Source organism: Cygnus atratus, chromosome 7 (assembly GCF_013377495.2).
Source record: "Cygnus atratus isolate AKBS03 ecotype Queensland, Australia chromosome 7, CAtr_DNAZoo_HiC_assembly, whole genome shotgun sequence".
NCBI lineage: Eukaryota > Metazoa > Chordata > Aves > Anseriformes > Anatidae > Cygnus > Cygnus atratus.
Window position 1 is genome coordinate 17,386,058 of NC_066368.1, and position 27,412 is coordinate 17,413,469.

Sequence of the window (27,412 nt, forward strand, 5' to 3'; positions counted from 1 at the left end):
TCCAACTCAAAAACCCAAACAACTCCTGGCTCAGCCTCTCCACTCAGGTATTGTCCAGTCTAACAACAGAAAGAGCCCCTGGAAGAATAAGGTGTGCTCTCCCCCTGCCCGCTCCCCTGGTATACACATGATGCAAGAATGATACTGCATAAAAATATGTCAGAAGCTAAGTACAAATTATCCCTAGTTTTATATGCCTAGTTTGCTTTGAAATACTCTGGAATTACTGGGAAATAACCTACTGCTCAACTCAACTAGTGCAACAGGTTTGTTTCAATGTTAATATCATTCTCTCTGTTATTTTTAACACAGTAGCAGTAACGCAACACAATATTTTTTCTTTCAGTGCTTTGAGGCATTTTTAGAAGTAATACTTTTGTATAGAGTTTGTCCTTACCTGTTTGGCCTTTTTTGTTCATTTTTTTAAAGATATTTAGCAACACTGAAAATAAAATTCTTACCATCACTTTTAGTATCACAGTAGTTTGGAATGCATGCTTGCTCCAACACAGGAAGTTGTTACAGCCATGTCATCATCCACTACTGGTTTTCTGTCACACAGCTTTAAAAAAGAAAAACACTTGGGAAATTAGGGGGTAGCAGTAGCCATGTCACAATTGTAAACACTAGCCTAAAGTCTAGTGGCAATTTAAAAACAGCTCTTATATACTATGTCTGCTAATATAGTAATTCTCTAGTTGTGGGAGAATTTTATTAATGTAAGTCTTACTTATCAGTCGAGGTCTAAAGCTGCTTTTGCTGCTATTTGTCACAGTGAAACAGAACAACAAAATATTTGGCTTTCTATTATGAAAAGTCTTAACAGGCATACAGGTATCTGTAATTTTGTAAGGCTAATTATACTGTTCCAGTATATTATTTTCCAGTGAACATTAATGTACACATATCACAATCTCAAGTTACGGAAAGCTTGGTAAACACAAGAGTGAATTGTCTGTTGGATGTTGTTTTTGTTGTGTGTTTTTTTTTTTTTGCTGTTGAAATGTGGTTCATTTTTGGTGCAGTTGGAAATGAAGAGCATGCTTCCATTTGTGCTGGCTCCAAATATCCTACTAATGAAAAATGTTGAAATGAAAACTTGAAGCATTAAACAGGTCTGGGTTTTTGTTAACTTTTAAAAAAGCCCAGTTAAATAGATTTCATGGGCTGAGTTATTAATTCTAACAGGAAACTTTATTCTACTTAGCCACAGATGATTTTCTTTCTACAGGAATACTTGTCCACACATTCCTCTGACAAGGCTGACAAAATAACTTTGTTCCTTTCTGTGCTTTTGGCTGGGTGTGGACATCAATTAGGAAAATACATTTATTTTCACATTACAAACTATTTACAGGAAGCAGCTTCCAGGATAAAGTCTGAAAGCCAGGAATGTAAATAATCAACACCTTCCAGACAGAAGCAGTCTCTTAGTGGTAGCAGGACCAACAGCAAACAGTTTACAGGTGGAAATCTCACTCTGTTGCATGTTGGCCATACGGAAGTATTTTCTTTGATACTATTTTAAAACCACTGTTACTTTTCTACCAGCGTCTTCTACTTTCCTTGCATAGTCAGGGCTGCCTGCAGTGCTATGACTGGATGGGACAGAAGTCCAGGACCCTGGCCTCACTGCAATACTACTCAATTTTCAGGAACCAGGGCATGCCAGGAGGTCTGAAGGGTTTCCTGTTTGTATGTTACTGATCCCAAGTTTAACAGAAGAATCCGAAATACTATCTCTATTTTAATTTTTAAAACCTAGTCATATTTGTATTTTTTATTGATACTATTGAATATTACTAGATGAAGGATCTCAACAGGCATCTTTTCAAAGCGGTCTGCTTCTGCAAATCACATGCTTTCAAGAATAAAGACTTACTTTAACATGGACATACCTAAATACGTCAAGAACACATTCCCTTAAATTAATGGTTTGTCTTTAAAAGAGAACTTGCTGGTAGGTTTACATTTCAGTGACATGTTGAATTTGCAGCTTCTGAAACTGAACTGCCCATTCTGTTCTAGCTCTCTGAATGCTACTAAGCTTCAGGTAACATTTGTTTTTTAATCACTGGCTGTTACTAGTCCACTATAAAACTCAGTTTACTTTTAGGGTAGCCAGCTAAATGTAACAACGGTGGAGTTTTTTTTCTGTCTGCGATAAATATTTTGTAACTACAATATACATTTGGCAGAGTTAGCAAATTAAACACAGAAATAAATAGCAGTGAATAGATTTGGCTCCGATACTCATATAAAGTATTTCAGAATGACTTACTAATTAGTTGTACACTCATCTTCCACTTCCTCTCAGAGTCTATCAAAGTATTCTAACAATGCAGCATCACTATGTGCCAGTCTTTAGATTGTCTGGAAACTATGTAAAATTAACAGTTTAAAAAGTGACTTTCCACCTATTTTCTCTCTGCTGACTTGAAGAATAAACTTGTATCTGCATATGTTGCAAAAAAAAATAATGGTTTAAGATGCTGACTCTTTGCTTTTGCCTTCCTGAACTGACAAAGTATTGGCTAATGGCACTCTTGGAATTTTTCAGAATTTATGCCACATCCGTATTTGCAATCACTTAACAGCTGTTTAGAACTACACAAAACCTATGGGAATGGCAACCTGAACAGACAGAAACACGTGTATTACCATCAGTATTATGCAGACTGTTTTGTAATCCCCATGGTAAATATGTATTTTCTAACCCATTAATGGACAGATGTCCATTGAAAAATTGCAATTTACGTTTAACCACTTGGAATTTGGTCCACAGTTCTGATTAACACTAAAAATACACATTAATATCAAAATGAATTATTATAAAAGAAGCTGAGAACCATAAATCAGGATAAAGCACTAAATGCCCTACAGAAAAATAAATATTTTATACTTACTGTAAAGAGGTCAGCGACTTGAACAAAAGCTTTGAAAAACTTTATTACAACACACATTATCACATCATAGACTAAATGCTACAGCATATATTAGCTGCCAGCCAGGTCAGCCCACCACACTGCCCAACAGAATGGAATTCATAGAAAATCAATTATCATTCTTCATTTATTTAATATATTTTACTTACTGTTTGCAAAGCCAACATGCAGTTGAAAATGGATTCTAAAACATCAGACAATAACTAATATTCATGTAACGGAGAGAAAACTACTTCCAAGATTAAAAAGATTTAAAATTCTTACCTTCAATTTGTCCAGTATTCTTGATAGCGGTGGTTTACTGAAGATACTGTTGTAGCATTGCCAATTATGAGGATAGTGCAGAACTGGAATGTGGTAATCTTGATTTGCTAATGAATACTGAGATTTCAGTGGAAGAAAACAACAAAACAAAACAAACACCAAAAGCAAAATCATTTCAAGACATGAAAAATGGTTAGGAGACATCGGAAGAAAAAGAGAAAAAAATGCAACACATATGCCAAATCTGCAGCTATCTTAAACATCAAAGAACTCAATAGTATGTTAAAATTTTCAAAATATTTATTTATCCACATAACCCCACGTTTTCTCAGAAATACACAGATGTACACTCAATTACAAAAAATTAGGAAGTATATAAACAAAAGTACTATAATGCATGGTTTCAGACAATTTTAAAATGATTTGGGTTTGTATCTTTTTAAAGTATTGATGTGACCATTCATTGTGGTTGCCAAGCCCTGAGAACATAGGCTAGATGGTTACCTGGAAAGGCCTCGTAACTGTAAAAACTGCCACTATTTTTTGTTTTCTTGTATACGCAAACAAAAGCCTACTTGAAATCGTTTAAAGATGAGTGGAAATTTCTTTCAACCGATCCTTCTCCATAATTAAGAAGCCAACTGAACATGACTGATAGATCCATTTATGACAACGATGATTCCTTTAAGTGTTTAGCAAAATCCAAGTTTTTGTGAATAACAGTCTTGCTGATGTGTTGTTGAAGCTCTTCACTTAGAAATGATTCCTTTTTTGAGAATGTATCCTGAAAATTACAGAAGATTAGTTACATTAATAAACAAGGCCAGTATAATGTTTTCAATGGGTATCTTTAATTATCAGTCCTGTTTCTCATGCCCCTGGTCATCTCCTAGACCAGACCTGTAGAACTATCTGCCTACTGAGGTCTGGCCTGCTGGTAAGTTTCACTTTGATGGCAAAGAAGTCTTATGTCCTGCAGTCCTTCAGATACTCATGGTTTTGGTGAGGATTTCTGTTTGTTTGTTTTCTTTTGTTGTAAACTGGTTTCTAGAAGAATACCTGTTACACATAGCCACAGCTTCCAGCTCTGAACAAGCTTACACACTGCTCCTGGTCAACACACCTTACAAAAATAAATAAAGCATCTCTGACTGAAAGATGAGTGAAAGCGATAATGGAAGCAGTAGATTGAGAATCTGAGAAAGGAATGCCCTGACCCCGCTGCCTCAGGAGATTCCTTCCTGCTGGAGCCACATCTGGAAACCTCCACACTTCCCTGGTGCTCAGGTGAGGAAGGTCACCCACATTATTTATAGCTCCCTGTTGAAGTTTTAACACTCACATACTCAAGTAGTTTATGCGCTCGAGGACAAATGAGATCCTCTCTTTAGCAGTGCACAGGGAAAGAAAACTCCCCTTCAGAGCCTGTGTCAGCAGGAGGGAGGTGCTGACAGACAAGAGCAGTATGACAGAAAAATTTGCAGGACAGACAAGGTAAAACTTAGATACTGCCAAAGTTTGTTAAATGAGTCAAACAGCCACAGAGTAAGCAACACAAACTAATTTCCCAGGCATAACCATTATAACCATCTAAGTCAGCTTGTTCTATTATTTTCTTCCTTTGTTTCTGCCTCCATAAAGAGTTTATGCATTTCCTTATTCAAGTCCTACCCAACCTCTTTCCTATCTGCTGTTCCCAGCCTTGTTCTAACAGAACTGCTGATGTCCTAACAGGACAGACACATCAAGTTGTCATTATAAAAGGACAGAATAACTACATGCAGCTAAATTTTCAGAAGAAATTGAAAAAAAAATGTGCTGAAGGCTTTAACTGACATTACTGAGTTAGAAACTGGAGGCACTGCCAAGGTTAATGGGTTATAATGTTTTCTTTAGGAAGAGAGAGAATTAGTTACCTCTTGTTAGAGGACACACCACACACTGAACATTTAATGGAGGTTGGCACGTGGAACACATCCAATGCTGAAGATCTAAAAAGTGTTCACCGTTTCTCCTCTTCATACATTAGCTCTTTGTTCAAATTTGCACTTAAAAGCTACAAACTGACACTGACAAGGATCATTGTCCTACGTACTGCATCAAAGGCTCTGAGAATCCAGCTTTCCTGCCAACTATCAACACTGGGGAGACAGCTGTTTTTTGTTTTTTTTTTTTATTACTGCTTTTTAAACAAACATTAATTTATTGGTACGGAAACAGACAAGAAACCTGCACTGAACCACTGCAAAGTGCAAAAGTTAAGTAAAACTGATACCACATGCATCTTGCTATGTTAACTGATGCTATAGGAGATGGAACTATTCATACAGCTTTTATTCCTTATTTTGTAGTCAGTGCTATCTTATGTTAAAAAATACTTGACTGAGAAAGTACACAAACCAGAAAGCCAAACTGAGAGTGCTATGCCTGGGCACTACATAAAGAACCTGCAAATACTGGTTGCATTGGTACATCATGTGGTCAAAAAAAGGACATGGAAAGACAGTACCTTTCTTCTGGGTGTTGCTGATGGAACAGGAGGATTGAAGGTCATTCCTTTCATACTGTATGCCTCAAAAAGTTCTGTAGCAGGCCTATAGCAAAATCAGTTTCCACAGGGAAAGAAAAATGTCGTTAGATACACTTCCAAATAGTATACCACCAAACCAAGAGCAGCTTGTCCCCCCATACCATTCATACCCTTCCTCCATGCTTTAAGTGAACTCCTCAGAGTAATGAACATCAATTGGAACCGAATGGAAGCCAACCCCTTGGAAACAGGGTAAGTAAAATATGTCACAAATATGCCATTTCCCAGAGCAAGGACCAAGGACCATTAGATGATGCATGCTGGTACCAGCTTCAAAACAAAAGGTAGTTCTTAACATAATGAGGTGCGGGCTCATAGAACCCATACCAAGCAATGCTGTATTTGCAAAATGTGTACTTTGGTTCGAGGGACATGGACCACTTTTGAAAAGTCAAAAAAAAAAAAATCCAGATATTTTGCACCATGGGAAGAAAGCATGCTGCACTTGGAGATTTTTTACTCCTGTCACAGCCTGGAAGCAAGCCTCAAAAGATATTTAAAAACCAAAAATTAAAATAATAAAAAAAAGCAGACAATTTTCTGTGCTAGCAGAAGAATAAAGAGAGTGAGTTCTGAAGAACAGAACCTTTTAATTCTATGGATAATTAGTTTTAGGTGTTCCTTTAACACAGTGTGAGCAACTGCTTTGCTAGGGCACTATTTTCAAAAACAGAATCATAGAATCACAGAATGGTTTGTGTTGGAAGGGACCTGAAAGATCATCTAATTCCAACCCCCCTGCAATGGGCAGGGACACCTCCCACCATACCAGGCTGCCCAAACCCCCATCCAGCCTGACCTTAAATGCTTCCAGGGATGGGAACCCTTTGACAACTCACCTTCGGCTCAAATCAAGCGAAAGAGCTCTGGAGCCTTCATCTGGAGCTCCAACAGCAAGGTGAGCTGCAAATTTCTTCACTGTTGGATGATAGTGCCTCTGAAAGAAAGGAAGGAAGAAGGCAGGTGAGTAAGCGATAAGAGGTAATGTATCTACCCATGCATTCTCCATTTATTTTGATTCCAGTAAGATGTGAGGCTCTCCTGTTTTAGATAGAGAAACTGGGCACCCCAAAATCAGTCAGTTTCTAATGTTAAGTGAATAAGAATTAAGTCATACATTTATTCACTAGTAGCTGTCATGCTGTGAGCAAAATTATCTGCTGTTAATATAACTCCTCGCAGTAGGCAGGAGAAAGGGCAGAGGAAACCCTCGCCACGCCCCAAACCCTAAACACTGCCTGGATTGACAGACTGAGGTGTAAGCTGCTCCCTGCTAGAGCAACTAGGAAGGCTAGATCAACCAGGAACTTAACAGATTGAAAAAGTTTCCAAAGGAGTCTTAGTAGGCACTCTGCAGTAAGACCCAGTGTGGTACTGTCAGGCTAAACCCACAGGTGATGTGTACCATCCTCTTTTGAGTTTCTTCCTTCCCTACACTACCATGCTGCTGTTCCTCTCTGTAGTGAATAGGCTCACGTGGGCCAGATTTGACTGATAAGCCTGAAGAGCTCTGTTCTTCAGGTATTTACTGCTCACATTCCGAAATCATCCAGCTGCTCACTAACCTGTAGTAAATGCAGCTCCCACAGAGCTGTGTTCTGGGCATTGCAATGCTCTGGTTCATCTAGTTCTGGGAGATAAACTCCACTGCCTTGAGATTCGTTGTCTAGTAAGAGGTCCATCTTTGGGAATGTCTAGAACACAAAGAAATGGACTGAGTTGCTTATATTACACATCCAACTATAACACAGTTAACTGAAGTCCAGGATTCATTCCATGTTATTCAGCCTTTAAGAATACATATTTAAGGATGCTCTGTCTTCATCATTCTTGCTTAAGATGCTTCAAAATATTTTGCACAAAATCAGTTTGTCAAAAAATAGCCCTTAACCAGTAAGCAAAAAATTCCAACAATTAAAACTTACTTGCATTAATACCCTGTTTGTTGCCAAGATCCCAACACTGGAGTTTGGAAGTACATGAAGAGCAAGCGTGGCAAGTCGCTTCAGGAAAGCGAGAGCTCGCTGCTGGGAAACTTGCTTTCTCCGCTTTGCAAGCATGACATCCAGGCACTGGAGCACAATCTTTATGTCATCGTTGGTAGCACCTCAAAAGCAGAATTTCATACAAGGAGTGAATAATCATGTCAAGGAACATAAAACTAGATACTCTGCTACTGACTGTACATCAGAACCTGAGAAACAGCATGAAAGTCCAAAAGGTTCTAACACAGCACTGATGTGTAACACAGGCATAAACATTCACCCCTTTTTGGTAAAAACAGCTTTGAACAGAAAAAATATATTGTTGCTTCTGTGCTCCTTTCTAAGAAAATATTTATTCCATCAAAAAGTCTAAATAGCAGTTAGTGTTTTAACCCTACATGCACTCTTTGCATCATCTTTTATAAATTGTTAAATGGTGCACAGATGTACACTTTTGCCCATCCAGAACAGTACATTCTTTTCTCAATCTTTCATCCTTTGTCAATACAAATTTGTGAAGCTCATTAAAATATGAATTTCAAACTTTATGAGTATCTTTTTTCATAACTATTCAGCCTCAAAATGATTAGAAATTTTAGATTAATTAGAAAATTAGAAAATCAGAAATATAGAACAAGATTTTAGAAAAGAGTCTAAATTAGAAATTATTTTTTAAATATTAGAAAAATTAAGAGATTTTTCTCTGTTAAGAGACAAAATTAGATAAAATAAAGATTTAAATTGCCAGTGAGAGAAAGAGCTATAAGAAAGTCAAAAAACTTAAGCTGAGGACAGGATAAATGCTCATCCAAGATCCCATACTTAGCATTCACTAATGAAATGACATGGTTAGAACCTGTTAACATGTATTGCAATAATAATTCTGGTATTTCTATTGCAGTAGTGCAATGTGCAACTTGAGAAAAACTAGGTTAAAAAAGACTGCACCCTTTTCAGAATTCACATATCTTAAAATAACTGTAGTTTGTTAACATCATATTAAGGTTATAATACCAAACAAGCAGAATAAACATGATGTAGTTAGACAATACAAGTAAGAATCTGGAGTTACCTGCATGTAGGCTGAACAGCGTCTTGTAAAGATGTGTGTAGAATTTCATCGGATCAATATTAAGAACATCACCTATCAACATAATCCCAAATAAAAATGTTCACTCAATTTATCAGATGATACTAGACTAAAGTATTGGTTTTTTTGAAAGATCTCTTACCTTGACCAGAGAGTATATGAAAAGCACTGAGAATGCAATGAAGACTCTCCCGATAGCTTAAGTCCTAAGAATAAAAAACTGATTCAGTACACAAAAGAAGCTAATTTTAAGAAAACTTTAAGAAAACGAAGCTCTACTTACCCCAGATGCAATGAGAGAATGAAGAACAATCAACAGGTCATCAAAAAACTCCACATTTATGAGGTGGGCAAACCTTCAATCAAAGAGATTTATTTTTACGCTAGAGATATTGCCTGCAAACTAATCTCAAAGCATTTTGACTTGCTAAAATCCACACCTTAAAAGCAGAGCTAAATCAAATGCTTAACATCTGTCGTCTTCCCATACGCAGACAATTCAGCCCCCAACTGCTAATCACAGCTCCTCGATAGCACTAGAGACATGCTCAGGTTCTTCACGAAGTAATCAGACAAAATGAGGCAATCACATCCTACCCTGCTGGGTTTGCATCCCATCAGTGCTGTTGTGGCAATTTCACATCACATTGAAATGTTTTTAGAAGAGGTTGAGTATCTCAGCATAGAAGAATTCCAACAAATTCAACAGAGACAGTCTTCTCTCATTGCTTAGGGGAGTCACATGTCCTTTAAGCACCTTATGCCTTCTCTAACACATACAAAAGAAGTTGGATTTGGTTCTTACTTTGCAAGACCTTCTAGCACAGCTGGCAAAAGTGGAGACTTCTGAGCTTTCTTCAAGATTCTAAAGTATGTTAGAAATACAACGTTCAAGGTTTCTGTGTGCTGATGGAAAGAAAACAAAATAAATAAGTAGGTATGAAAAACAGACATTTCTAGTTCACTTAAAATTCCACTGAAAATGCACATAGTACTATTGTACTCTGTTCCTGGGTACACTGAAAAGGCTCTGCTTACTAAAATCTTGACCTCTAGCACAGGCAAAATGTCTGTAAGCTGCCAACATTATCTAGAGGTGTGGAATGCTGACAGTCTGGGATGAAGGGGAGACTCCTGGTTTCTTGGTTGGAAAGGGATTAGGAGATCCTACTTTGCAAAAATGGGAAAATAATTTCTAAATTACTTACCAACTTCAGTTTCTTTTCTTTACTTTCTGAAGCTTCTGCTTCCAAGAGTTCTCTTTCCAACTTCTCTTCTGCTTTTTTCCACTGAAAACATAAAGTTGATTTTAAGTAAACAAACATTCCAGCAGACTAAATGTTTCCAACCAGCCTGGATATTCAGGTTCCAAAGATACCCAGCAACCAAATCTTCCGTGCTTGGTTAGTACTTAAGTCATCCTGTGATGGATGTTACAGGGTAACCAATTTAGGTATATTCCTTCGCAACAGAAATGTTGGATTGCATGTATGATTAACACCCCAAAGACAATCAACACAAAGAAGAGAACGACATTAGGAAGATAATTAAATTCTCTACAGAACCTCGTAAATGTTTCTAGTGTAATGCAAACACTAATCACTGATGCTGAGAGTTACCAACAGCAACAGAAGTACAATTGTTAGAACAAATTCCTACATAAAGCCACTGAAGCAGAGCATTAGGAAGCACAAGTCATACCTTTCTCTGCATTCTTGAAAGATTTTTTCTTTTCTCTTTGTAAGTCATAAACTTTTTCTTTGGTGCAATGTCTTCAGAATCTTTCTTTAATTCTACTTCCTTAATTCTTAAGTGAAGGAAAACTTTTAACACCTATAGTAAAAAATAAATAAATACATAAAATGAAAAGTAATCCACAACAAAGGAATGGAGAAGTTAAGAAATCCTGAATTCCATACCAGCTTGTGGGCTTCGCTGGTCACAGATTCTTCTGTTTACACCCCTCATATTCCTTCCCGTCTGTATCACTCATCTCTGTTCCCAGTTCCTTCCCCAGCAACATTAATTTCTATCCATTCCTCCACTTGCCTCGCACTTCAAGTCTTCCTGCTTGATTTAATCTATGCCTCTACTGGGATCTGCTCTTTTCCTCCCAGTGTTTTTCCCCTGCCCCATATCTCTCTTTCTAACCCCTTCTGGCTCAGACCACTCCTAATCTTCCTCTGTGTTCTGGCAGAATGACAAAATTCTACTTGTCCATAGCCAGCAGCTGCACTACTTTTAACTTTCAGATTTTTTTAAACCACTGACAGAAGAAAATTGTGGAGTACAACATAAAGACTCTTACCTCAGGTCTGACGTTGTAATTTCTACCCTTCACAAGGCCAGAAATGACCTTAACCACACCGAGTGAAGCAAAGCCCAACTTGTCTTGTTTAAAGAGCTTCTGAACTGCCTCACAGCACAATTCAGAAATCTGAAAGGTCAATTCAAATTTTTCTATTAAGTCAAATCGATGACAACAGGTAACTGGTAATACTGATGTTATTTGCTAATTAGAAAGTGGGTGCACCCTGTAAAACAGTGAAAAGATACGGCCGCAAGATGTGGAATAAAGCTCAGGAATAAATTATTTTTTCAAGCAAAACAAGAACTCTTCTCCCAGTCAGAAAATCACTTACTGTTTTTGATGTATCATTCATCAGTGGTACAATGAGAACAATGATGTTATTGTGGAAGTTGAAGTGGGGTAAGGCCACGAGCAGCTCACATAGACACTTCACTGCAATCTCTGCTAAACCTTTATATGCTTTTAATGAGATGACGTTGCTTTTCTTCAACTTCCTTTGTTTCCAATCTGCACAAAACAACATTTTTAGTAATTACTGTTCGAAATGTAGGGGATCTTCTACATATTCACATTTTTAGTTACTGCAGGCATTTTTACAATTATATAAAATCCTACTTGCATGAAAGACAGGTGTGGTTTGCATTCAATCAGAGGAGGTAAACTGTGATGCTGAAAACAATTTTGCATTTACTTCAAAAAATGGGAAGTTTCGACTGTACCTTTAATAGTTTGTTCCAGATTTTCCAAGTAAAATTTATACTGGCTTACAAGGCCTTCTTCAAATTCTCTCAGTTTCTGAGTTTCTTTTTTAACCTGTAAACATAACAGAAGTGAAATTTTGTTTGGAGAGCTGAAGACTGAAATTAGCCAGTGGTGCATTAAAAAAAAAAAAGTATCATATATCTAAGAAGTTCTTTTCTTCTTAGGTACAGACATTCCTGGAAATGTATTAAAAATAAAATATTTCTATATATATTCTTGTGCTCAGAGGGCCTTTTCCAACTAGGATTATTTCATTTATAGGGACTAAAGTGAAATTTGGAACATGATGTTATTTTAGAGCCATGACTAAGCCACGCTGCCTATATTCAAAACACCCAAAAAAAATTGCTTACAAACAAGCGCCAGAAAACAAGTTATTCCAAATTTGTTCAGCAAATTATGAACACATTTCACAGAAATCTGCACCAGTGAGGTGACAATGCTGTCTAATTCGCTTTCTTTCCAGCTCCCTCAGTGTAACACAAAAAAAAAAAAAAAGTGTAACACACAAAGTGTAACACAAAACAAAAAAATTCCAAGGTTTATGATGAAAATCACCCAGGTTTGGTATACTAAACATATAATGTTATTTTCCTCCATTACCATCAGAATGTCACCTGGTTATTGAAGGAGGTCTGTAAGAATTAAAGGTTCAAAACAAACACTTCTGCCCCAGAAGTGTCACAGTTTCAGAATTTCCTTAAGTGCTTGTGCATTTGTCACCTTTTGCTCAAAACCCTAAATTCATATTAAAAAATCAGTATTAGTATTTGGCATGATTTAAAAAATAAATAAAAAAAAAAGAAGTGTTCAGAAAAAAATATGGAAATAGAAATTAAATACAGAAAAAAACTTGGTATTTCACCTTAGTAGCCTTTTCTGCTTCAGTCAGAGGCCGAATTTTGTAAGAAGGCACAATATCTTTGAATAGCTCCATCAGAGAAACCATGACCAACTTCCGAACAATCACAGCCACATTAGGATCCTGTTCCATCAGCATGGCGCGCAATTCCTTCACCTTTTTAATCTGATTGAAAAAAGGAGGCTGATGAAATCAGCTGGAGATCACCCTTTAAACCAATTGACAAGTACAATGTACACTTCAGCAAGCTTGCCACAGGAAATGTGCCTCATTTTTAAACACTAGAAAAAGAAAAGCAATTAACTGAGTAGCTACTCAGACTCTACTTAGCACTGCATAGGGAACCAAGAAATGCTATATAACCCACTAAAGTGGATAATTTGGGAATGCAGTAGTTTGAGAATTTCAAACTATTATGCCATTACAAGCTTAAATAGAATTATAGCAAATTCTTTGTATATACTGAGACACTGAGAACTTCTATATACAACCCTGAAATCAGAGCTGAAATAGGGGTTATGCTTAAGGAACAACATCGTTTGGATAGGAAATACCACAGACATTATTAAACCTATAATCACTAGTATTTAGGATCAAATGACTCCTGACTAGAGCAAATGCAGTTACCTGGACCTTCACTTGATTCAAATCCTTTGTACCAACCTACAGCGACACTTTCTCAGTTTGCAGTCCTCTGGGAGCAATGCAACACTGACATTTTCCCTTGTTGTACTGATGTATTTTTCTGCTTTCACTATTACTTGGTCACTTCCAATCTTTATCTATTGACTTCCTGCACAACACAGGCATACATATGTGTGTGTTAAGTAAAAGCTACCTACGTTGTTTTCTGGGTCAGAGAGAATGGCAGATGCTAAGGCAGCAATGTGCATCTTCCTTTCCTGCAGCTTTCTTTTCCTTTCAGCAGCCATTTCCTCGGGAGTGAGAACAGGCAGGGGTTCTTCACTGAAGTCTAGCACAGTATGTAAGAGTTAAAAAGAAGGGTCACTGGGGAAGCCACTAACAAATACCATATTGCAAACTACAGTTCTAGATACTGCACTTCAGAGGGGCTATAACCCCATGCAACAATACCACATGCAGTTCCATGGTAAAAGCAGTTTTAAGAATGACTCTGCTAGAGCATGTAGTAACCCAGAGCTTAATTCTTCATCCACTTCTCAACCTTATGCATGCAAAAAGAAATGGACTGCATCTGTTTGAATCTGTAAATATTATTCCCCAAGTACAGTGATAACATATAAACTCAGCACATGATCGCAACTCTGCCAAGAAACTGCAGTGCCCTGCAATCTGCAGCAAATTTTTCACCACTCACTTTTTCTTTTAAAAATACAATTGATATTTGCACTTTCTGAGTATTACTTTGCTATGACTATGTCCTTCCTCAACTTCACATTACCTTTAAAGAATAACAGCCCAGAAGTAGTTCTGCAACTGTTATTTGAATATGACTGTTAACCGGATAATGAACTGCAAACCGAAATCTGAATTTCCTGGTATCTTGATGTTTGACATTAAATAAAAAAAATCCAAGGCAGTGTATTTTCAAAAACCAACGCAAGTCCATGTCCTGAACTGCATTTCAAAATGATCTCAGAATATCAATCCAGAACCACAGCATATATTTCTTAGGACTAAAATTTCCCTTCTCACTAGTTAAGATCACACAACTAATATAAAGAACTTTATGTTAACGTCATATTATAACAAACGTTATATCATATATTATTACTATATAATTACATCGCTAAATATTAAATGATTATATAATAAAATAATGATACTAGTTCCACAAGAAAATCAAAATAATCTTAAAGAAAGGGCAGTTCTGAAGCCAGCTGTAGAGAGCTGTTCCCTCAGGTCCTGGGATCCTAGCAGGTAAGAAAGCAAACTGACTTGCTGTTATGCTTTGGGGGTAGCATGGTAATGAACATATTCAAAAACACCCTAAACAAAATTCATTTAAATTACAAACTTCCTTTGGGAATGGCAATGGACTCTTCATATCTGCCAGTGATCTGGAAATATATATATAAATAAATATGATGCTTTATTACCCTCTGCTACCTCCATTTCTTCTGCATCTTCTTCATCTTCTTCAACATTGAGAACTGCAAAAACAGAGTGTCTATGGTCAAGCATGTGATAAACACTGTGGAATTTTGAAAAAATAAATATTTTGATTTTTGCAATAAATATTTTGAATATTTTGTAAATACTCTGATTCCAAAACCCAACTCTTACCTGGCTTTTCCATGGTTTGGGGAATAATGCCACCTTTGTCTTTGATGGGGAGAAGATGGATAAGTTCTTTTTCTGGTTCTGTCTTCATGCGTCTTGGCATCTTCTCGTATTTTTCAATCACACTTTCATGTTTTCGTTTCTTGATGTGAACAGGTTCACTGGAAAATACAAGGTAAATTAAATCACTTAACCATCTAATTAGAGATGAACCATGTATGACAGTATACTAGCTGGATTAAGTGTCCAGACCTAGAAGAACAAATAATGGCTGATCATATTGGAATCAATATCAAGTGGAATGTTCAAGTGTATTCAGTGTGGCAACACCAGTCACCACTCAATCAAATGACGTTAATATGGATCTACATAGAATCTTTGAATTCAGGACAATACAGTACTTCCCATCCTTTTTTTTTAGAGGAAATTAAAATGTGAAATGAGCAAAGACAAAATGAGATTTATTTAATCTAGCAAGTCAGTCAACTTACTTGCTGAATATTGAAATGTTTGCACGAGTATAAACACACACACGCAAAATGCTCCCGTTGATTCTGAATTTACAAAAAATAATTAAAAGTTGTAACCTCTTATAGTGCAAGTACACCTGTGAAGTGTGTTATCTGTTTATCTTATTCATAAGCTAAAAGCCAGGGATGACAAATCACCTTCTCGAAGGGAGTCAACCAGTCACTTTTAATAGGAACACTGCTTTTGGTCTTTTAAGAGGCAGTGTTTCAACTATGGAGCCGTGAAGGACTCTGAAAGCCCTGCATTCCAGAGACTGATAGGCTTCAGAAAGGAAAATCACTCGTATCCGAAGTAGCTTTATATCACACAGTCACCCTACACATGCATTGTAAGGTCAGCACCAGCCTCTGCTTTGCTGTCCCTGTGGAGATCAAACATTTCTTATGTGCTCAAATCCTACTCAACAAGCAAACCAACTTTACACCTGTGACTGATCTGTTCAGCATGAAGAAAATACAGCTCTTTTGAAAACAAGGGAAATTCTGGGACACACCAGAGATTTGGAAAACCTATTGCTAGCTGATGGTTTTTGAGATGGCACAGCTCGCATTCATGTAGCAGTAAGGTACTCAAGGGACCCTTCAAAGTATGGCAACAGTGAACAAATCAGATGAAGTTTGCAAAGGTAAACATTGTTCAGAAACGTAATTTCTGCCCTAAAATATGGAAAAAAATGTAAAAGAGTAAGTAAAACAAAGAGTTACAAAGCAGAAGCTATTAGGATCTCAGCACAGCCTCCCTCTCAGCTAGGCCAGACTGCTGTTTTATCTGCCTCCCTCCCACTGTGCTTTCCACTGTATGAGCAGCTAACCTGGCACAGCTAAGGCTCGCTGAAAACTTAGCCCTGAGCAGTTCTGCCATGAAGGACTACACCAGCAAGCAAGGAGGACTGGGGCCCTGCTGTATTTTTTTTTTTTTTCAGTTTGAGGGATGCTACTTGTCTTGGAGTCAGGGACCTCACAGGAGCGAACACTGCAGAAACAGCATCCTAAAGGTCAGGCAGAGCAGGCGAATGTACTGATATACCTCACCACATGAATACGGAATGCACCGACAAAGGAAACACTAAATGAACTGCAAAGGAAGACCAGACTTAAAGTGACCTCCTGATAAACGTGTTACATTACATATAAAACCAACAAAGCTGAATTACTACAAAAAGTAGGTACCACAATAATACTCACGTAGAAGAAATATCTCTGGTTAAAAATGATGCTTTTTGAGCCAAATCTTCCATTAATTTCAAGTCATCTTCATCCATCATGTCCAACGGAAGCGCATCATCTTCCTCTTCTTCTTCCCTTTTTTCAGCTATTTCAGAAACGATGTGTAAAAACTCAGATCCTGTACATATATTCACACTTGAAAACCTAATGTTGCCTACACCTGAGAGACCATTTTACACCTTACTTCAACTCTGATCTCCTCAACCTTCACGCACACGTTCATGTTTCCCCAGAAAATCGCCCCTTTGTTGTGACGCTCAGTAATGATTAGAGCAAACACATTTCTACCATCTCCAACTGTCAGATCTTGTTGTTAGAATGGCTAAATTTTCCACAACTCACATTTCTTTCTTTTAAACGAGAACAGCAAGTACTTGTGCACAGTAAATAAAATGTCCTTTTCTTGAAACATAATTTTACAATGTAAACCAGCAGAATATTGGTAACACACGCACCTTTTCTTTGCAGAAACAAGTTTGAACAAACACTTACCAACATGTTTTTTCTTGTATTCCTCCAATGGAAAAGGTTTTCTACAGACAGCATCTCTGACAGCTTGCCTAAGCTTCTTTTGTTCTTTTCGATACTTCTTAGCAGCACTCTGCTGCTTGTACTGCTTATTCTTTAACTTGTTGTCAAGTTTTAGTTTACTAGTTCTCAGTAACTTGCGAAAGCTTGGAACTCGCTTTGTGTTTTTTCTCTAGGAAACAAACAGAAAACTACACGTAACTGACGCGCTCACGTCACAGCCTTTGTGAAATTTAACGTTGTTAGTTCTGCTCTCATTAAGTTTGTGCTTCTATCGGCGCTGAAAAAATTGTTTCTTTCAAACGGTATCATCGGTTAGCTCCACATTTACCCAAGTGCATTAAATTTATGATAAGAGAGGCGTGAAGAACGTTTTATGGAACCAATCTTTGACAACTCCCAAGCCCCGTGCCCGTCCACGTTCAATCACAAAACGGACACGAACACTTAAAGCACCGTAAATAACTTGCTCGGGCACAGTTCACTGCCCCGCGTGCTCCCGAGCACCCTGCCTCCTTTCCCCACCGCAGTCGGGCCTGGGACTCCTGTCAGAGGGCTACAGCTCTGGCCAGCGTTCTGCTGCAGCACAGGGACCCGTTTGGATACCACCGCGGTCACAAGGGCCCCAACGCCCCGATGGAGGCGGGCAGCCCCGTGCCAAAGCCTCAGACCGCTGCGGGCGGCGGGAAGGAATGGGGCAGCGCCGAGGGGCACGGTCAGTGGGCTCTGACCGGGGACGTTTGCCCCTTCCCCTTCCAGAGCTCAGCGCTGGGGCTGCAGGGACGGGGGCAGCGGCCCCCGCCCGGCTCGGCGGCTTCTCCCTCCCTCCGCGCCTCAGCCCGGGCAGCCCCGCTCCGGGACGCGCCTGAAGGCTCGGGGCAGCCTGCGGCTGGCCGGGTAGCGGTGCCTGCCCCGCTTCACCACAGCCCCGCAGCGCCCCGGGCGGAGCAGCCCCCGCCCCGCTCCGCCATCCCGCCCCACAGCCCCGCGGCCTCCTACCGGCTTCATGGCGGCGGCCGCGGCGCGTGCGGTGCCGGCGACGGGCAACGGAAGCTTTGGGCCGAGGCGGGGCCACCCCGCGGCGCCCCGGCCACAGCGGCCCCTGGCGGCGGAGGACAAGCGGGCCCCGGCTCCTCCCGGCCCCCCTGAGGAAAGGCAGGGCCGCCCGCGTAGCTCCGCCGCCTTTCTTCATGAGTAAATAGGGCAGGAGGGCTCCACTTATGCAAAGATAATAATAAAATAATAACAATGAGTCCTGTACTAATCAAAAAAACCACGGCGCAGTTCTGGTGTAAGTTTTATTTACACAGGAAGTGTTACTAGTGGTCTTAAAGGAAGGCTTGATCCTTCTATTTACAATTATATACAGATTTATACTTGAAAAGTAAGAAAACTGTACAAGATAACACAAAAATATAAGACAAATTGGATCCAATTAAAGTAGTGAATACATAAGTTAAGAAAAAATCTGACATTTAAATTGCAAAGTGTAATGTTATGAGTAGTATATATGTAGTTTTTAAACCAGATAGCAATGTAAGTTACACCACACTAAATCTTTACCCCAATTATGTAGACTCTGCTTCTGAACACCAGACAACCAAAAGCCTCCTGCTCTTAAAAACACATAATAATGGTAATTTCAACTCGATTTCCACATAGGGACCAGTTACAAAATCCACATGTAAGGAATTTATTTACATTAAATATTAGCAAGAATGGACCAAAAGAGTGCAAGTGCTCCTCACCTGCAGTGCTATCCATTTTAGATTTCCAACCCCTACAATCAAAAGTTGTTGTACAGTATCCTTGAGAAAAGGAAGTGTTGAAAACGGCCGCTGTGACACATACAATATGACATTTTTCACAGCTAAAAAGATGTTAAAGAACTAAGTATCACTAAACCATATGCTTTTGGGATTTCAGTATTGCACACTAACAAGAGAGTTTCAAAAACTATTGTCGGCATTATTCTGAAGTGTTAAAAGTGGATGCTCCTTTGACAATACAAAGTCCACAAATAGCTTTGTCAGTTTCTAGTGTTTACTATTACATATATCTTAGTTGGAAATGGCTCAACAAAAAAAACTTCTGGTGGCAAAACCCTTTCACAGAATACCCACTCAATTTTTAAGAAGCTGCACAACCAATACACCAAAACAAATGCTTAACACCACTCGTTTTGAAAGCTGTACACTCTGAAAATAGTAGCCCTGATCTTACCACTGTTTAAAATTAACAATTTTTGCTTTAACAGGTTTGGGCACAATACTTCCACAGTTCCTGAGTTAATAATGTTTGCCCAGACTGAAGAATGAAGCTGCAACTTAAAAAAAACAAACAAAAAAACAAGTAAATAAGACAATACCCCTTCTCAAATTTTAACCATCTTGCACATAAATATACCAAACAACCTTATTTGGTCCTCAATACTTTTAACTGGTTAATTTTGGAGGTATTATTTGTACCAAAGCATTTGGTTTGGATAGCAGTTTTGGGGCCTTAAGATTTAGCATTTCCCTCATCTCCCCCCGACCAAAGTGCCTTTGTGGTATTTGTAAAAAAAGTTATGCCTCAAAATTTTTTGTTTTAAGTACCAACAGAAGTTATTACAAATGTTTATTGCATTGAGCTGATTCTTTTAAAGTATTAAATATGAACTCCCCCACTTCTCAGTTTCATGTGTTTTAGTATTCTGCACGAAAACAAATCTTCCCATGAAATAAGCTAATACTGGCAAAGGGTCAAGATTTCATCAGTTCATTACTCCACTGAGAGCTGTATCATTTTTCCTCTCACTTTTCACACTTTTCTACAGTGGTTTTCCACACAAATGATGTGAAAACTCCTCTGTCATCAAGTGGTTTTCCACATTTTCGGTTGACCTCAACATTACAATGATTAGCTTTTCAGTGCTGGGCTATGGTTCTTGTCCCCTTCTTTGTTGTCCTTCATCAGTGAGGCAAACACCTGGAAATGCAAGTTATTTAATGAATATAAAAAAGCTAGTCTTACAAAAAAAGATTAATTTTAACCACCACAATATTAGCATGGAAACTCATTTCTAAAATGAGACACTAGGAAATGAATTACCTCTAATCCTTAACAAATTCAGAAGTTTTTTCCTCTGTCTTAGGAAACGGACCATAATAAAAATGATGAGGAAAAACTGATCTCATGGATATGGGAAGATACAGTGAGGTACAGCATTCCCAAGTCCTCCTTTACTTCCTAGCTATTCCTCACAACTCTGTTTGCATCTGGAGTTGAGCCAAGAACACAAGCCAATTCTTCTGCCAAACCTGACTACTTGGCTCTTCTACTTTAGTGTGGGTTTTGTCAGCAGCAGTTCCAGTCATTTGTAATACAGGTATTTTCCACCAAAACTAGGAAGAATTCCAGTACAGTGGATGGAAGTGGGAAGATTATTTTAAAGGTCCTAACAAAGCTGTATGGAAGAGATTTATTTATTTCAAATGGGTTTTATTACAATTCACTTTAGACTACATTTGGGTCAGTTTCAGATAGAATGTGGTTTAAACATTCATCTGGCGTACTGTCTTGTATTAAAAGCTAGAGATTCTTCAGCAAATATTTTAATGCTCTCAAACATATAGTGCTCAGTTTGTTTTCCAAGAAGGGAAGAAAAAATAATTCTCAATGACAAAAATCTGAGATTCTCCTTGAATACAAACCAAAACGCATCTCCCATCTGAGGTAAGTTTTAAACTAAGTTCCACATGAACAGCATTACCCACTGCTCTGAAGTCAGACATGCTGAGTCACTCAGAAGTGCCCCATGTACTCATGGGCTGACATGAGCCCCTGAGTTTTGATATGTATATCCAAGAAACTCACCTGTGCCCATTTTTTGTTACTATTCTGCATCTGAATAGCTGCAATACAACTAAAAAGCTTTTCTGATGTAATATCTTCTGGAAGTTTCGTTAGAAACTGTGCTATATGAATAAAGTCCATCTGTAGGAGAATATCTTCATATAACCGAAGGATTCCTAACCCTGTCCTAAACAAAAATTCTTCCCCATCTCTACAGAAAACATCCCAGACACGACAGGCCAGATCAAGTGGTAATGACTTGCTGTAGAGCGTAAAAATCCTACAATTGAGAAAAAAGGCACAGTTATAAATTTAACCTGTTTCAGAAACATGAAAATACATCCTCCTTTAAATCTGTTATATTAATGAAGAACAACCACATGACAAGTTACTTCACATGTTCTTATTTGTCCACATTTCAAAGATACAAAAGTCTCCAGTTTTTCAAGTCAGAATTCTTATTCTGAAACCCACCTCTTCTCAAGCTACAGGGAATTCTCCATTACAAAGCCACATCCTTTAGAAAGCTCTAGCTTACAACATCTAGTTACAAACATCTTTACATTCAAATGGTGTCACATAAATACTTAAGACAAAGATTTTAAGTGCAGAACTTGACCCTTCCCATTATTTAAGTCATACAGACTAACAGCTCTGTTCATCATTTTTTAAACTAAAGCTAGAAATCACCTCAGTAGAAGACCACATCCCACTGATAGGAATTCAGCAACTATATTTGGGATACATTTTGAATTTATATTCATGTTAAAACTCACTAAAATGTAAAGACAGTCACTTTTTTTTAGTATCAAAGTCCAATTGTGTTTTTTTTGAATCGATAAGTTTATTTTAAGAATGCATTCATTATACTAGGGCAGAGCATCCAGTCTGCTGTATGCACCATATTGTAAAATCCCACTTATAAATTTGTAGTGGTTCCTGTGATCCAAAGCACATATTCTGTTTTGCCTTTATTTCTAGTGGGAAGTGGTTCAAGAACTGCAGAACACCACCACCAGCTACCACCACCTCTTCTACTCTCCCTTCCTAAGAGGAAGCTCTCACTGCCTCAAGGCCATTTTCAGAACATCGGCAGGAATAAGAATCTTTATTTCTCACAGATAATCAGAGGCAGAGTAATCTAGGATTTTGCAGAGCACCACTATTTCCAGACCATATATACACCTCTTATCTATCTGAACTGTGCTGCAGCACACTCCTGGCTCACTGCAGTTATTGTATAACCTGCTCCTGCTGAGACTTACTGCTTACTGATAAGCTGCATCTTAGAGCAGAAGTTCTTCATTCCCAAGTACTTGGATGACATGCCATTTCTTTATTTAATTCTATCCAATTCAATTAACACTATTAGAAATTTCTAACACATATAATAATCCTATGTGAACCGGATACTTATGCACACACACTTCGGAAGAGAAACTCAGTATCTGGCAGCACTACAAACACTTGTACAATGCCTGCATTATTGGCTTCCATTACAGGCACATACCATTGTTCAGTACTCTCTGCTTTAGGGCATTCATTACTTAAGAGTATTCACTGTATTTCCAAGTTTATCCTTTCCTGTACCAGGTCCTATATTTCATCCATCCTCTGCTTTGAAGTCTATACTCCTATACTCTTACTTTCTTCAGCAGATTATGCTCATTTCATCAAGTCACTTACAATCAGTCAAACAGCTATGACGTTGTAGCCTCCTCTCCTCTACTTATGTTATGCATAGCTGACTTACCTGCAACAATAAAAGCCCACAAGATTCTTGTGTCACATTTTCTGTCTAAACAGATGTCCCTCCTAATCCCAGAGTCTATAAAGTTTGAATCCTGCCAGAAGAACTGCAGCTGCACAAAACAGTTCATCTGGATTTCAGGAGACCTAGAAAGCCGAGGTACACAAGCATCTAACAAATGCTTTTCTTACGCTGTATTGCTGAAAAGAGCTATAGCAAAATTGAAAGTGTTCCAACAGTTGTAAGATTCAATTTGCTATGTTCTCCGAACTCACCAGTCTATCAAATATATGTCTGGAGTAAGACTGTATGATTTGAAATGAAGAAACAATTTGGGAAGATTTTCTTCAAAGAATACTTCAAAGGCTGCAAAGTATTTCAGCATCTGTAGGGATAGTAAAGCACCACATAAGCAGTCATCACAAGAAAGCCAAGTCATAAAATAACACAAATCCCACCAAGACTTGAGGATCTCAACACAGCACAACATGACTACTTAGGATAAGTACAACAATTAAGCAGTTCTAGAGGAAAAGTCAAAATAGGATAATGTGCTCTACAGATTAGTATCTGGTATTCTCGGTTTTGTAATGCAGGTTAAAGTTCTCCGTTATTCAATAGGACAACAGGAAGTCAATAACTCAAATATGCTTCAAATCAAAAGAATGCTGAGGTTCAAAACCAGAAAACTATGTGCATACCATGCTGTGGTCCACACGGAAAAAGGCCAGCTGGCATGGCTTGTTTAGAAGGTTAGCAAAGGCAATGAAAGCATCTGCCTCCTCCAGATTGAGAATGAGCACAGCAGCAATGAAGGACATCCCTTGTACCTTCAAGTGGGAAAAGCATCAGGCAAATATAAGTGAGTAAGCTCAGTTCATCTTTGGAAGTGCAAGTATTTTACATTCTGCAATATATCAAACACCATAACGTAACACTTCCATACGAGCAGAAACAACACAGATAAATCTTTATACATGCAATCAGTTAGATTTCAACAAGAAAATTGAATGTGTTTCTTCAGATGCAGGCTTCAGGTGCTTGATGGAAATTCTGGGTGGTCTCATGATTACAAGTCCTCAGGGACTTGGAATGCAAGAAAATTAAAACCGCACAGGTTGGACAGAGACAACTTGGCTTTAAGTTCATTCTTATGCTATGGGAAAAGCAGACAAGGAAAAACCTCGCATACGGGACAGTTTAGACCCAGGCAGATATGTTGGAATTGAGACAAAATTCTGTTCCAGAACAGTCAATACATATCTTCCCAGTGGCCAAACAGTATTTGTGAACAAACATAAAACTACTTTTAAGAGGTTAGCTACAAGTTATTACATTTTTTCTGATTACTTTCTCTCAAAAAACACTTCAGTCTGCAGTAAGTGAAGATTATTCTTGTAGTTGTTAAGTGATGATCTGAATATTCATTATACTAAAAATAATTCTACGAATTTCAGCTGCAATTATGATCGTTCTGCTGTTTCTAGGCATTTATGCTGCCTGCTCCTTATTTTGAAAAAGGCACTTAGTATGTTAAACAACTAGGGAAGAAAGCATTAATGTACATCAAAAACAGCTAGCAGCTTTCTATTTTTTGTGATATGGACGGGTACAGAAATAAGATTACATTAAATTTACTATCATATTAACATTGAAAAAGAGAGGTATGATCAGAAACATCCAGGCTAGCTGTGATTGTTGTATTATCTTTTCCTAGGAGAAAGAGAAGATCTATCCATGAAAAATTACTTAATTGTCTTTTAAAACTCCACCCTGGGAACAAGCAGTCTCAGAATCTGCAGAGTTCATAATCTCATTTAAAGACTATGATCTCCAAAAATGATGTCACAGATGACAAACTCAGAGCTAAAAACATTTAAACATGAAAAGCCAAATAGATATTGATGTCCTATGCATGTCTGACATGGAAGAAAACACACCCTGTGCTAAATAATGTGTTGTTGCATGGATCAGACTCTCTCAAGTTCTTCAGCTAAAAAGCAATTACAACTTGTGAAAAGCATTCCTAGGAACCCTCTGAAGCAAGAAAAAAAGCATCTGTTATTTTAGCTGCTTCTGTAAACCGACACCACTTTAAGCACACAGTAAGTTTTAGTTGCAAAGAATCCTATCCTCAGTAAACTCAGATGGAGCAATTTACTTTTGATAGCAAAGCCAACAAGGAGTTTCTGGATTTTAAGATGTGACTTAGAATCATAGAGCATCACTATGGAAATGGCAGCAGTTGGAATAACACTAGGATAGAACAGGCTGAGCATTTACTGGAAGCCTGCTGGCAGGTTTTTTTTCCTGTAGATACTCTTGGTTCGTCAGAGCTAGAATGCCTAGCGAACAAAATCTGTTTTAAAAATTTCCTGTGCAAGCCAAATAGTATACTTGTCCATAACATCCAATACATTTTCAGCTGTTTAAATAACTCTAAGAATTATCATCATTATAACTACTATGAAATGAATAAGTGCCAAGGTTTAAATTTTTTTTGAAGAGCTAGTAGCATGGAGTTTAGAGAATCTACTTATCTAATATATAAACATATGACATTTTAAGCATATGTGATATGCTATAAGTATTTTACAATAAATACTTACATATCCCACATCCGGCCTGTAACATGTATATGCTCCTAGAACACTATGCAGGAGATCATGATAGGGACCACCCTAATACAAGGTGAAGGAAGAGGGGGAAAAAACTTTTCAAAAAACACCTTATAAACAAATAGGTAGGTAATGAGCCAGTATATTAGGATAAAAGTGAGCCATGGAATTATTGCTTTGTTCACACGTAGAACACCACCAGTTTTTACTCTAAGCATTACCTTATATGCTTTCAAGAGGTTAAGAGAAAAGCAACAGACCAACAATTCGGTATAAAATAATTTACTGGAAATCAGTACATAAAGTGAGGTTACCTGGTACACATACAGTTGGCTTTTCCTTTTGAGACACTGGATGTTTTAATTCTTAGTAATGCAAGTTACCGTAATACAATAATGCAAGTTATTTTATATACACGTGTATGTATGTATCTGTATAAAAATCAAAGCCTGAAACTGTATACTAGCATGCATCAGGATTTCTTTAGATGTGAGAATATTCACATATTGGCATGTAAGTAATTTTGTAAGCAGTAATAGGAACTGCATGCAATTTTTACAGGAGGAAAAGCCTTATAATCCTTCATTTACAAGCATTTACAAAACCACTTGAATGTAGTAAGCATCCTACTTTAATCTCATCACATTTGCTGTTGTATGTGGGAAAAAACAAGTAATTTCACTGTTGTTTTACACAAACAGCTTCTGAAAAGTTTTCCATACTTAGGTGGCCAGGTTACTCTTTTTAATTTAACTATGCAGAAGTTCAAAGTTGTTATAACTAAAGTTACAGAACTCTCACCTTCTGGAAAATATACAGGGATGGAAATGTGCGTGATATATCCAACTTAATTAGCTCCAGACTGGCCTCACGATCAGCAACAGATGCACTTGCATCTGCAAGCAAAACCAACAGTCATTAAAATTGACAGGCAATTCTACAGACTTCAGAATAAAGCTGCCATAGTATATGAAGATTTTCAGAGTCTGAGGAAAAAAGGTTACTTAGCTTTGTTCTTGGAACTACTTCTACAGTGCTAAGTTAGCTGTCTTCTCAAGAGCTACATTAAAAGCCTCCATTGATACCTGGTATCATCAGGTCCAAGAATTGAGGGAAACAATCAGCAATTCTTATCTCTATCTGCTCATTCTTTTTCAAGTCATACAGCTTGAAACCATTCAGACTTAAAACCAACAGGTTCTCTTCTACTCCTAAAACACTACACCAGCCCAGACCACCACTATATTTCACTAGAATTTGACTCTGCCCAGCCCATTCCTCAAAACGTTTTCTCCTCTATCTTCTACCATGGCCTCAGTTCCCGAGTCTCGGCAAGAACGTGGAGTGAGAACACTGTTGTTGATCGAAACATGATGCAGCGAGACCTCAGTTCTCAGTTTTTTCATTCCTAACTGGCTCATTTCAACCAACAGCATTGAAATATACTCTGTACACTAGTAATAAAAAAGACTAATTGCATCATTATATCAAGAAGCCAGAACTACGTCACCTACAAAGTCAAGCATTTTTTAAAAAATGTACTTGTTGCAAAACAATGGTATTTTCTCCCCCAAAAGAAAGACCATCTCAAAAAATATATATTTCATAGGAGGTAGCACTAACAGTATTGCATAAGACAGCATTAAAAAAAGCTGTTAACTGCACGAGAAGTTACTACATGTGACAAGGATCTATCCATCATTAAAAATCCATTGGCGATGCTATTTTTAAACAGAAAAAAACCTACAGGAGATAGTAATACTCCACTTATAAAACTCCATTGTATATAAAAGTGTGCTAAAAGGCTCATTTAATAGGTTTGGGAGGAAAGGCCATCTGGGCAGCCTA

The 27,412-nt window shown here is 38.0% G+C and overlaps 2 protein-coding genes across 3 annotated transcripts in view; both read right to left on the reverse strand.

The window, feature by feature from the left end:
- Positions 1 to 3,490: 3,490 nt before the first annotated feature.
- On the reverse strand, positions 3,491 to 18,463 carry NOC3L (NOC3 like DNA replication regulator). The gene is made up of 21 exons (XM_035554446.2): positions 18,359 to 18,463; positions 17,324 to 17,531; positions 16,790 to 16,916; positions 15,078 to 15,235; positions 14,891 to 14,944; positions 13,652 to 13,782; positions 12,813 to 12,974; positions 11,905 to 11,998; positions 11,517 to 11,692; positions 11,183 to 11,311; positions 10,576 to 10,707; positions 10,083 to 10,163; positions 9,680 to 9,780; positions 9,158 to 9,230; positions 9,017 to 9,080; positions 8,857 to 8,928; positions 7,725 to 7,906; positions 7,365 to 7,493; positions 6,639 to 6,736; positions 5,719 to 5,803; positions 3,491 to 3,993 (listed from the first exon to the last, which is right to left on the reverse strand). Exons 1-21 carry the CDS (start codon positions 18,365 to 18,367, stop codon positions 3,874 to 3,876), a joined length of 2,385 nt encoding a protein of 794 aa, XP_035410339.1. The 5' UTR covers positions 18,368 to 18,463; the 3' UTR covers positions 3,491 to 3,873.
- A 180-nt stretch (positions 18,464 to 18,643) lies between these two features.
- TBC1D12 (TBC1 domain family member 12) overlaps positions 18,644 to 27,412 on the reverse strand; it is a 41,688-nt gene continuing 32,919 nt past the window's right edge. For both annotated transcript variants that reach the window (XM_035543228.2, XM_035543220.2), the window contains 6 exons: positions 26,366 to 26,460; positions 25,556 to 25,627; positions 23,648 to 23,776; positions 23,222 to 23,331; positions 21,218 to 21,476; positions 18,644 to 20,329 (listed from right to left, as the gene is read on the reverse strand). In XM_035543228.2, the coding sequence (XP_035399121.2) occupies positions 20,261 to 20,329; positions 21,218 to 21,476; positions 23,222 to 23,331; positions 23,648 to 23,776; positions 25,556 to 25,627; positions 26,366 to 26,460 (734 nt within the window). In that variant the 3' untranslated portion in view covers positions 18,644 to 20,260. The remainder of the gene's footprint in view (positions 20,330 to 21,217; positions 21,477 to 23,221; positions 23,332 to 23,647; positions 23,777 to 25,555; positions 25,628 to 26,365; positions 26,461 to 27,412) is intronic.